The sequence below is a fragment of the Biomphalaria glabrata genome, chromosome 16, assembly GCF_947242115.1.
Source record: "Biomphalaria glabrata chromosome 16, xgBioGlab47.1, whole genome shotgun sequence".
NCBI lineage: Eukaryota > Metazoa > Mollusca > Gastropoda > Planorbidae > Biomphalaria > Biomphalaria glabrata.
The window spans coordinates 20,433,705-20,445,769 of NC_074726.1; the positions used below are offsets into that span (position 1 = coordinate 20,433,705).

General features: G+C 37.4%; 1 protein-coding gene across 1 annotated transcript in view; it reads right to left on the bottom strand.

Annotated features, from left to right (window-relative positions):
• LOC106066853 (uncharacterized) overlaps positions 1–12,065 on the bottom strand; it is a 443,149-nt gene that overhangs the window by 428,850 nt on the left and 2,234 nt on the right. Inside the window, exons 2-5 of the mRNA XM_056013586.1 lie at positions 11,903–11,972; positions 5,059–5,097; positions 3,478–3,641; positions 1,063–1,170 (exon numbers count right to left, since the gene is read on the bottom strand). Of these exons, the coding sequence (XP_055869561.1) occupies positions 1,063–1,170; positions 3,478–3,641; positions 5,059–5,097; positions 11,903–11,966 (375 nt within the window). The 5' untranslated portion in view covers positions 11,967–11,972. The remainder of the gene's footprint in view (positions 1–1,062; positions 1,171–3,477; positions 3,642–5,058; positions 5,098–11,902; positions 11,973–12,065) is intronic.

Here is a 12,065-nt window from a genome sequence, read left to right on the forward strand (position 1 = left end):
AACAGTCCTACTTAATACTGGAACAGACTACCGACACACTTCCCAGTGTCGCTCCAGGTCTTCCAAGCAGTTCACTAGTATCACACAAGGTCAGCACTTAGCCCCAGACTGTTCAGACCCCCATAACTTCATTCGGATCTACAACAGTCCTTCTTCCTGTATCAACATGGCTATGGAGTGGAGTTACAACATAGCCCCCTTCTCAGCTCTGTTCGTCCCCTGCAGATTCAGGTGCACGTTGGTCAGTGCAGGTGGAGGTCGGTCTGTGGGAACTACATACGGCAGGGCATCTGTTAACAAAGATCTGGAACTTTTGCATATTTGTTTTAGTGACTCTCCTTGTCCCTGAACCCTGTAGAAGGACACACTTCGCGTTTGTATTACAGATTCTTATCTTGTTACGTAGAGATAGTGCCTTAGAGCGCCAGATTGCTTGATGAGTTGAAATTATTATATCATCATCAGCTCCGCCGTCTTTACTAACTCTACTTCCCAGATAAGTGAAGTGGTCCGTATCAAGGATGTTCTCTCCCTGTAGCAGGATTGGTTTCTCTTGTATGTTGTTGATCCTCATAACTTTCTTTTTGTTGATTATATGCCCAGTCTTTTCCTCTATTTCTAAGAGTCAGGTCAGTTTGGTGGACGAGGAGAAGTGGTTGACATATTTATCACAAAAATCTAATTAACAACGTCAACATCCAAGAAATAGCGAGTTAATAAAAGTCAAACGTTAGATTTCAAAATTAAAAATGAGAAGAGTAGGTCCCTCCACCAGTAGCAATCTTTATTTTCGTGTTAAATATCCAACACAGAAACCTAGATTAAGCTCAAGTGAAAAGTAAATATCATTGAATGATGTCTAAGAACGACTAATTGAAATGTGTTTTTATTGGAATGCACTTTTAAATAGAGTCTTTAAGAATTGTAGTTTTATTGAAATATAGTCTCGTGAAAATGTAATCTTATAATAAAAAAGATAGTAATATGCTCTAAAAATGTATTCTTATTGAAAAGTATTCTTTAATGAAATGTATTGTAAGCCTAGTTCAATAATTTACATACCTCGTTGAGAGCAGCCCCGGCATTAGAGGCTGCGGCCCTGTATTTTAGATCAATCTTGTCAATAGCAGAAAACACGCCATTTTTTGTTTTAGACTTGTTAAAGTCAACCTATTCAAACGTACATGCAAAATATTAAATTTAAATTACTATTCAAACCAAAAAACTAAATTCTTATGCAATTTAATTCAAGAATAGAAATTTAAAACTAGAAAATTTTAAAAAATCCTCTTACAAAAACAAAAGGTTATCTAAAGGGGAATAACTCCGCCCTTAAAATTATATCTGTCAGTAAGGTAAAACTCATTTCCCTTATTCGATATCAAACAAAGTAATTAATTACCAATAATTAATTAACTATTTTAATTTTTTTTTATTGATTCATGTATTGTTAGGTACAATAAATAATTGTTTAAAGTATCAAGTTCATCAGAGAATACGTGAGAGAGAAAGAGTGTTAACAACTGGAAACTAAACCCAACAAAATTTAGCCATATCTGTGAATACTGAAGTATTAGTTTCCCTTTTTGTTTACTCTTTTATTGATTTATGTCTAGTCTATATCAATGAATAATTGTGCAAAGTTACAGCTTGATCCAATAATGGGTGTGGGAGAAATAATGTGTAAAAACGTTTTACCAGACACACAGACGACAGACAGAGAGAGTTGATATTTGCTTTGTAAACTTTCAATATATTCAATTTTATGTATTGTGACGAGATGTTAATTAGTTAATATTCGGCGCGTTTGTTTGAGTCTAGGGGAAATTTTATTAATTTTATCCCGCTCACATATAGGATTTTGTACAGGCACACCGCAACTTACAGTAAGAACAGACCAATATTATAAGTTCATAAATAAAAATAATTTAATGAATGAAAGTTTACAAGATAAAAATGACCAAATAAAATTATAATTAAGAAATGAAGTAAAGGTGCTAATATCTAAAATAACTGTTCATCATGGATTGCTAATTATTGAGTGATTGGAGGAGAAGAATGTTCCTATGTCTGCTACTTATTTTTCTTAGCTGCTAGCCCTTGGGTCGTCTTCTGGCGGTCGTAGGACTGGCACTCAGAAGGATGAGTCATCCGGCTCTGTCTTAGGACGTCGGCTCGGGATATTCTCTATGCGGTAGGCAAGCTGGCTCTAGGGTGACGCCACTGCCTGTTTAGCAATAGAGATGGTTGGTGCTGCAGACTAAGTTGTAGTGGGACGATCTCTCAGCTGTGATCTCTAGCTCGTAGAGAGCCGTGCTAACTCAACACCAGTTTATCTTCTGCTGCGAAGGTTGCTCTAATCTGTCGGCATTAGGCAATAACTATTGGGCAGTGGACAGTTTGGGCCGGGTACTGGGCAGATGATACTGGGCAGTATAGGGCACTGTGGACACTGGGCAATATGTTAGGGCCAAGGACAGTAGGCAATGCCTTCTTGCTAACAGGTATGTAATTGGGGGGGTGTATCTGGTGTGGTCTGCCTCGGTTACAGCTTTCTATGGAGATCTGGTAGTTGTAGCAATCGTGTGTAGTAACCAGGGGTAGCAATCAGGGGTAGCAACCAGGGGTAGCAATCAGGGGTAGCAACCAGGCCGTTTGTCCCTAATGAAGTCCCACAACTAAACTTCCTAACAGAGGAGACTGTATGAATCCTAGCGGGCCTAATTTGGAATGCTTTGGTCTCTCTCTATATATAGATGGGACTTTTCGTTTACCGGGTGGGGAAGAAAGCTAACTGATTTTCTCACATGTATCGATGTACCGGAGATGTCAGGCGTCAGGTCAGATTTATGGTCAATATTCGTTGCCTACCGTGGGAGTAAAGTCTTAAGCGAATATGTATCTGTCCAGCCCGAGTGCAATGCTATTCTTAGAGCGATGTGTATCCTGCGGGGGGGGGGGGGGGGGTTAGGTGTGAAAAGTTATTAGGCCGCGGCGTTTAGCGCGGGTGCAGCGCTGTCCAGCGGTCAATAATTAAAAGTTAGCCATCGAGAGGCTAGTTAATGTTTTACGTCGAGATTCGTCCCGTGAGAAACGTGCGAGGGGGAATAAATCCTACAAGAAATTAGTTATGGGTGGACAAGAAAATAATTGTTTTATGTTAAAAATAAAGTTTCTCACAGTTTGCTGGGAAAAACTCAAATGAACTTTTGCATGCAAGTTTCGTATCGTCACATGTATGAAGCTAACGATATGATAGTAAATATGAAAGCAGTTAACTGCGAAATCCGGAATGAGTATCTTTAGCTTGGTTGGAAAAAACAAATAATTCGTGATGGAAGAACTAACTAAACAAACTCAAGTACTGCAGCACTGCAGCCTCGAATACTGTTATAAAATGAAGACTAGAAGAAATCGAGCTTATGCTTACAAAAAATGATGTGGTACAGATAAGAGTTGGCAACATGGTTTACTTACCAGATTACGACCTTTTTTAGCATAGTTCATAAGGGCAACTCTCACGTTTCCATTGTCGATGGACGCTTTTTCTAATATCGACTTGAGGAATGTCTTAAATGAATTGATATCATTTGGCTTGGCGGCATTTGATAGGTGATACACTATAGCGACATCAGCTAAACCTGTAAAAGGTATAATTATGTTAACAGAGTAGATCAAAGATGTTTATCTCCTAGTCCTCAATAAATCAAGTGAAGATCATTACAAAGAAAACGTTTGATCAAAACATTTACATTTTAGAGCTCTAAAAGTCCGTTAAAAGTTAAGGACAAAGTCTGTCTCACTATTTAAACGACAGGCTCTTGGACTCGCTGAGCGTTACACTCAAATAAAAAAGATTGAAGTTGTATGCTGAGTCACATGATTAATGCAAATGGCATCCCAGACTTCGCCAAGATTCGAACCAGGACCCCAGATTCGGAAGCCAAGCGCTTAACCACCCAGCCTCCTAGCCCCCTACAATAATATTATATATATTATATTGTTACGTATTTCTGAATCTTCTGGCTAGATGTATTAGTTGGCACACAAATAAAAACACTGTAAAGAACTTGACGACTAAACTTTCAGTTTCATATAACTTTAATGACTATTAACTCTAACAATTCGTTACTGTAACATGTAGTGTAGAAGACTGTACAATATCTGTCAGTTTACAGTTAGCTATACTTCGTTGCAATTCATCTCTTCTCAACTTGCATCGAGCCGTATTCCATTGAACAGACCAACGACACACTTCCCAGTGTCGCTCCAGGTCTCCCAAAGGTGAACCAAGTCGTACTCAAGTCTACCGAATCAGAGTCGCACACGTCTTACATCGACTGTATCGACTGTAACGGCTCAAGTCCACTGTAATTCGCTGTATACACTTTAACGACAGTAGTCCACTCCAGTTAACTCTACCCTAGTTAACTTACATCGAGTCGTACACATCTCTCTTCTACTGTCTCGCACAGTAGACAACAGTACCGACGACTCACTCACGACTGACTTTCACATTAACTCTCTGGCTTATAGAGAGTCCCTAATCGCTTGTCCAAAGTTGCACAAACACGGCTAGTATCCTCTGGAATAACACGTGAGGAAACGTCACATCCTGTCTTTGTTTATACATGTAGATTCCAGAAAACATCGGCTGCAGTGTCATCTTGCCGGGGTCACAAGTTGTGACCTCTATCTGTCACTGGACATTGCTAGTACCTTCTGGAATAACACGTAAGGACACGTCACATCCTGTCTTTGTTGATACATGTACATTCCAGAGAGCAACCGCTGCTGTGTTATCTCGCCGGGGTCACACGTTGACCTCTACCTATCACTGTCATCTGTAACACTATAATAGATATATATATATATATATATATTATATATATATATATTACAATGTTATATTTCTGTGATTAAAATTGTTAGTACCAATAATCTATAACTTTTAATACAAATACATAATGTAGACTTAATTGTAAAAAATTAGTACTGAGGGGGTTTTTTACTACTGGAAAATAAACATTACTTAATTTATCTAGACCAGTAACTCACCTGTGTCTGTTATGGCTACAGGAACGTCAGGAACACTCTCTGAAAAAAAATTATTATTATTATAGCAAGATATATTAATACAAATTATACAAAAATATTTTAATACTAAATATCTCAAAATATCTCTGAAAATCATAAAATAAAAAAATTTTACTTTCTTTATATAAATAAAATATCGTCTCTAGTAAATGCAGAATAATTGCTTAATGCATTTTTTTAAACCAGAAAACGATCGTTTGTGGTGTAGAATTTAATTGAAGTCTAGCTACGACATTTACATTATTTTTGTTTTCCTTAGAGAGGATGCACACAAAAAATTGCAAAACCATTTAGTTTCCTTTACTATATCAAATAACAATGTCAAGTTTATAACTATGAATTAAATTAGCAATTTAAAACCCCCAGTGAAGATCTTGTATATGTTTAGATATAAGTAGAGGTATCATGGGCGTAGCCAGGATTTTTTTTTCGGGGAGGGTTTTGGGGGGGGGGATTCCCCCCGACCCCTCCCCCCCCGGCGGAAAAATATTATATATATAATATATATATATATATATATATATATATATATATATATATATATATATATATATATATATATATATATATATATAAATATATATATATGTGTGTGTGTGTGTGTGTGTGTGTGAGTGTGTGTACATAATTAATCTTCATTACATTCTGACCCTTTCGGAAGACGTTTATTGTTTATTGCAGACTCCCCGCCCTTGCTAGGGATCTGGGGGAGTTCGCAGCGCTCCCCCAGCGCGGGGCGAAGCCCCGCCGCCGAGCACTATTTCTGGTATTGAAAGCCAACAAAATGCATATTCTGAGGTATCTACAGTGCATTATCTTGCTATTAAAAAGTTTTATTTCAAAAACCTAATGTGCTATTCTTACTAACTTAGACCCTCTCGCGCCCTTCGGCGCATTTTCCGGCAAGCTGTTTCCGCAACTCTTATTTTGCGTAATTCATTTTGTCGGAGAACATCATGCGACGCTCTGTCACAACCTTACTAAGGGTTCGACTCCCAGTTCGGCATATGATTTATTTGATTTAGACCCGATCTCTATAACTGACTCCTAAAATCTGTCTTAGCCATCTTTGTTGAGCCACATTTAATGTTTTTCAATTTCGGCAGAAGACTATTCACACTGTATTAATGGAGCCCAAGCCACTGGTAGAAATTTGTAACCTTTCTTGACTACGCTCTTGGAATTGCATGCCTGTAATTCGCTTTAGATTTTATATCGAAAAGGAAAGTTTTTTCGTCAAATCATCTGTTGAGGGGTTTTAAACTAAGAAATCTCTGGAGTTTTTTTGTTTTGTTTTTAATTCAAAACCCCATTTAGCTACGATCATAGAATTTGGTGACTGTAGTTTCCTTTAAAATAATATTGAAGAGAGAGGTTTTCATCTCTAAACGCTCTGTAAGGGAATTTTAAACTCAAAACCATCTGGAGGGGTTTTAAACTTTAAAGAAAAATCCATCTGGAGGAGGGGGATTTAAACTCAAAACCCCTTTGGCTACGCTCATAGATTTTATAGTGTGTAATTTGCTTTTTTTCTATATTGAAGAGGTACTTTTTAGCTTCAAACCCCAACTGGAGGGGGGTGGAAGGTAAAACTTAAAATCCCTTTGGCTACGCTCATAGAATTTTGAGTGTTTAATTTGCTTTTTTATATTGAAGATGGGGTTTATCATAAATTTTGGAGGGGGTTTTAAAATCAAAATCTTCCTCAACTGTGCTGTTGGAATTTGGGGATTGTTTGCATTTTTTTTTGTTTTGTTTTATAGCAGAGGGGGATTTAACTGCAAAAACCTCTGGTAGGGGTTTTTAAACCCAAAGCCCCCTGGTAGAGGGATTTGTATCTCAAAACCCCCTGATAGGGGTTTTTTAAATCTCAAAACCCCCTGGTAGGGGGATTTAAACTCAAAACCCCCTGGTAGAGGGTTTTTAACTCAAAACTGCCTCGGCTGTGCTGTGGTAAGTGATGATTTAGTATTAAAATCTCACCTAAAATAAACAAAATGAAAGCAAAAATCACTCACTTAATTCCGTTCCCCCTCCCCCCTGCTACGCCCATGAGAGGTATTGATTTTTAATCTCCATAGTCTAGAAAATTAACACATGAAAAACATTTCCTCCAAAGAACATGTAGCAAAGGAATGATTTGTGATTAGGATACAAAGACAAACAAAACGTGACGTCATTACGAAGTAGAAATAAAGAAGAATATCGAGAATCGATAATGCTGCCAAAGTAACATAAAAAAAACTGGATATATGTGTGACATAATGGGGAAATAACTATTTTTGATTACTTGTATAGTTAGGAGTGATTCCCCTTATGTAGTTTATAAAAGGCCTTGCAAACTGTGTTTAGTTGCCACTTGCTCCTGAGTTACCAGCTTGACCACTTGACCTGTGTTGTGTATAGTATTTTTTCTGTTAGTGGTCGTGTGTCATGGGGTACTCGGAGAAGTGTGCCCTGCTCTGGAGATCTTTGGGCTAAGTATGTCTTTAGTATTATTGTATTTTATATAATGTATTTATTAATAGATATAGCCCCAAATGATTTCCAGTCAGTATATTTTTTTTACCCTGATGTTCTGCATCCTGGGGTACTCCCAAACGTGACATATTTTTGTAACCTTTTTCTGAGGGATTCAACCTGTATTGAATCATCAGATGGACTTTACATATTTCTGTTAGCCTTGTCTCTGAGGGATTCAACCTGTATTGAATCATCAGATGGGCTTTACCAAACGGATGGCTATAGGTGGGATTCTATGAAGCTTGTAGGCTCATAGGTTTCTCTGAAGCCTATAGTTCATCATGACCATTTTGTTGTTTTTTTTGGCTAAAAGTGGCTAGTGTAAGCCTGAAGCCTGTAACCATAGTGTAGCCAAAAGTGGTCATGTGTTGACCTGAGGCCTGTGACCTGTATTATTGATAACCAGAATGTGACGATAATGTAACATATGACTAGGGCTGTGTGCCATATTATTTTTGAGTATCTTTTGTTTACTTTTTGTTGTGTCGGCCTGTGAGTTGATGGCCATTTATTTTTCTCATGTAAATAAACTTTGTAAATATGTTTACCTGCGACTTTGTAAAGTCTTTTGTTGCATACATTAGTTGAATTGTATACCTGGAGGTTATACCTAATAACCTAGGCAGTACAAGAAGGGACCAGCACACCTCTGGACGAACGTGCCAGCACACTTTTAACACTGATCTGTTGATCTAAATACCTAAATCTAGCTATAATTCTAATTGAATATTTTTAGCTATACCCGCTACTAGGTAATGTGAACTCATATTGGTTCATGAATCCTCTTTAGGTCACATGGGGGATCGTCACTTTTCAACATGAACCCTCGTTAGGTCACAATATGGAACTACAGATCGTTTGAATCAATCCATTACGTTATATGGACACGCTGTAATAAAAACAAACTTTCTACTTATTCTTACATCAACTCACTCCAATGTGTCTTTCTTGTAGATTACACGTTATTCTTCTCATTTTTCATCCTCCAATCGATTTGAAATTTTATAAAATTATTTCTTCTTGACGACACATACTAAATTTTAGTTTTTATATATTTTATTTTAAGCAGTGGTACAGTATAATACAATTTGAATCTAATGGGACACATATAAAACCAGTTACCCCTATTGACTTTTAACCAAAAGGAATGGGTTCTTCTTTGAAACTTTAATTGATTTTCTATTCCCAAGGGATGCCCCTACCACCACCCCCTCTTCTGGATCCGCCAGTGCTCTGTCGCCATATTTGACTATTCGGATTTAACAGTCATTTTCGTCGGAAAAGGGGATGGGGCGGTAGAGTGAAAACGATTAATCATATAAGAGTCCTCTCTCCATTTTATATTTATTGCCAATGATTGCACAGTCACAGTTCCATACAGTGCCTGCAAAGCAGGAAACAGCTTTTCCCAACCGACCTTGCCTGTTGAACTATTTCTTGAAAAAGTGCGCTGCATTGAAGCGGAGGTTTGAAACACTTTAGCTGCTGGATGGCAGGGGAAAGTCATAAGTGGCTCATTCAACCTTGACCTCAGAGTGCGTTCTAGGTTCTGTTTGACTTCCCCAGTTCAATTACTTGTTAATTTACCAAAAAATAATAATAATAATATCACAATAGTGCTACTTTGTGCAGGAAGTGGGGGGGGACGAATTTTAGCCCCTACCGTCCCCCCCCAAATGGATCCGCCAGTGGTTGGTGGTCACGTTTTTTATTTTTGCATAAGCAAAAAAGCCACATTCAACAAAAGATGGCTTATTTTAGAATATAAGGACTTTGGGAATTTCTATTTGCTTGTTTATTTTTTAAAAGGACTAACTGGCAATGAAAAATATACAAGTATTAGAGAAGCACGGACTGTATAATTGTTAAACTGTATTGAACTTTATTGTATTAGTCTAATACTTATACTGTAAACAAATTAATTATGGATAATAACGATTATTATTATTATTATTATTATAATGTTAGAAATGAACGAGTAGTCATTCTCTGGCGCTGCCAGGGTCGAGTTTCGCTAAAGAGAAACAAAATTCATCGTAGTCCCTTTAACAGTTTCCACTGAGGAATTTTCTGGTGATATGGCAGGTCTGCAGCAGTACCGCCCTCTGACAGGCAACGAAGATGTTCCTAAGAATGTTAAGGGCCTTGAAGGTGTCTGTGAGGTCAGTTGTTATTATCCCCTCGGTTGATATAACAATGGGGTTTATTGTTATTTTGGACAATGTCCATAGACGCTTAATCTCCAAGCCTAGGTTCCCATATTTTCTTTGTTTTTCTATCTCAATTTTTCTTAAATTAAGAGACAGTGGTACGGCGATATCGATAATGGTAGCGGTTTTTTTCTTTTTTATCGATGAACAGCAGATCCGGGCGATTGAAATCTACGTTTTGTCGGTCAGAATAGGCCTATCCCAGTACAGCAGATGTTCAGTAGACTCGAGAACCTCTTGCGGCGGAGAGTACTTATAATAAGGGAACTGTCCTTACCGATCAATTTGTACGTCAAAGCCAGGTGTTGGTGTATTAACTTGGTTATGGCGACCTGAAAGGACTGAACATCCTGCCATAATGTGTTCAATTGACTTAACCACATTTCCACATTTTTGGCATTTGTCAACAATATTGAGTTTTAGGATATGTTTCTCGTAATGTTTTGTCATAATTACTCTGTCCTGTATTGCTGTAACAAAGCCTTCTGTTTCAGGGTAGAGATGACCTGCTTTGAGCCATGCTAAGGCAATGTCAATGTTGTCCCCATCTAATAAAGCAGGGAATTTTCCGTGGAGTGTTTTTTCTTTCCTTGGCAACATTATCCAAAACGACATTAACTCCAGCTTTCTTTAGGTTCAACGGGGTTGCTTTGGAGTCGTATTTGTTTAGGAAGAAAACTAAATCATTGCTTGAGGCGTTCAGTTTTGATATTTTTAAAACTTGCATCTTACATAATCTGAAGATGTTCTGCAATCCACAATCTCCATCCTTTCTAAGCAGGTATAACCTTATGGTGGAGGACTTGGGGTTTAAACATCGAAATTTGGTTACTAGTTTTCTCGTAATTCTATCAATATTATGTAGGTCGGTGTCACTCCATTTTATGATACCGAATCTGTATTACTATTATTATTATTACCAACTTTCTTAGACAAGCTTTTAAAGACCCGTACAAACATTAGTGGGGTATCGCCCGTTAGTTTCAGAAGGTCACCTGGTGACTGACTAACTGAAAGTTTTATATCTACTTTTTTGGAATTTCCTTTCATTTTTCACACGTATGTACGAACAGTCTGTCTCAACACCATTACAAGAACCGTCAATGCTATAAAGACGTATATATTTCTTTGTATAGTGTCAATTTTCATTGCTTCGGGCGGTGAGTCCTAAGCAGAGATTTAAGCACACAAAAAAAAGTCAAATGATATCTTCATGCGTGGTTATAACAATAAACTAACAATAATCACACCCCTCTATCTACATCCATTCAAAATTTTAATTTAAATCATAGTTGTCTTCAATCACGCACATCCAATATGCTAAGTCCTGCTTGTCGCATGTCGGAAAACTGCCAGCGTGAACATTACATCGTTTTCTACTAATAGAGAAAGTAAAAGAAAGCATACTGTGTTCTGAGTATATGTACTACTGTTAAATAAGACAAATCACAGCCCTAGAGATAATTCTCGAACCATTGGCTTTAGTGTGCCTCATATGCATTCTTTAAATGTTTTTTTTACACAAAAAAGTAATTAATAAACCATTAGATTTTAAATAACGATTTTAGGTTTGGAGATGTGAAACCGACAGACATAAAACACTGAACCATAATCTTCAAATACAGAAACAAAATCTAATTAAATACTAAGAAAGACCCATAGATAAAGTCATATTTCTCGTTCGATATGCTAGGACTAATTCGTACAAATGCTCCCTCTTGCCTAGCGCTATTAGAGCATGGAATGGGTTGCCTGAGCTAGCCAGGAGAACCAGTGACATGGCAGAATTTAAGTCATTGGTTAACATGCATGACAAGATGCATGGCGCATAGGACGTAATCGTCTTCTTTTTAGAAGTAGCGTCTGTATTATATAAGATAAGATAAGAAGATAAGATAAGACATGCTGACAAGCCACACTTTAATGAAAAGCAGCTTTTTTTATTTGGAAACTGCTAGAAAAAGCATCAAGTCTAAGATAACATTATGGACTTTTGGAAACATAATAAATTGAATGGAGTCTCTTTCTCTTAGCTATTTAAAACTGTCTATATTTTTTTAAAAAATAAGTACCTTGACAAACAATACATAGGATGACCATGAAGAGTTCCAGATAACTCAAGCTAAGACGCCCCATTGTGGACTGGAAGTAAAAATCAATGTTAAAGTTAAAATCTTGCATTGGAACGATACATGTAGACAGACGGACGGACAGATCGACAGATGGATGGTTAGA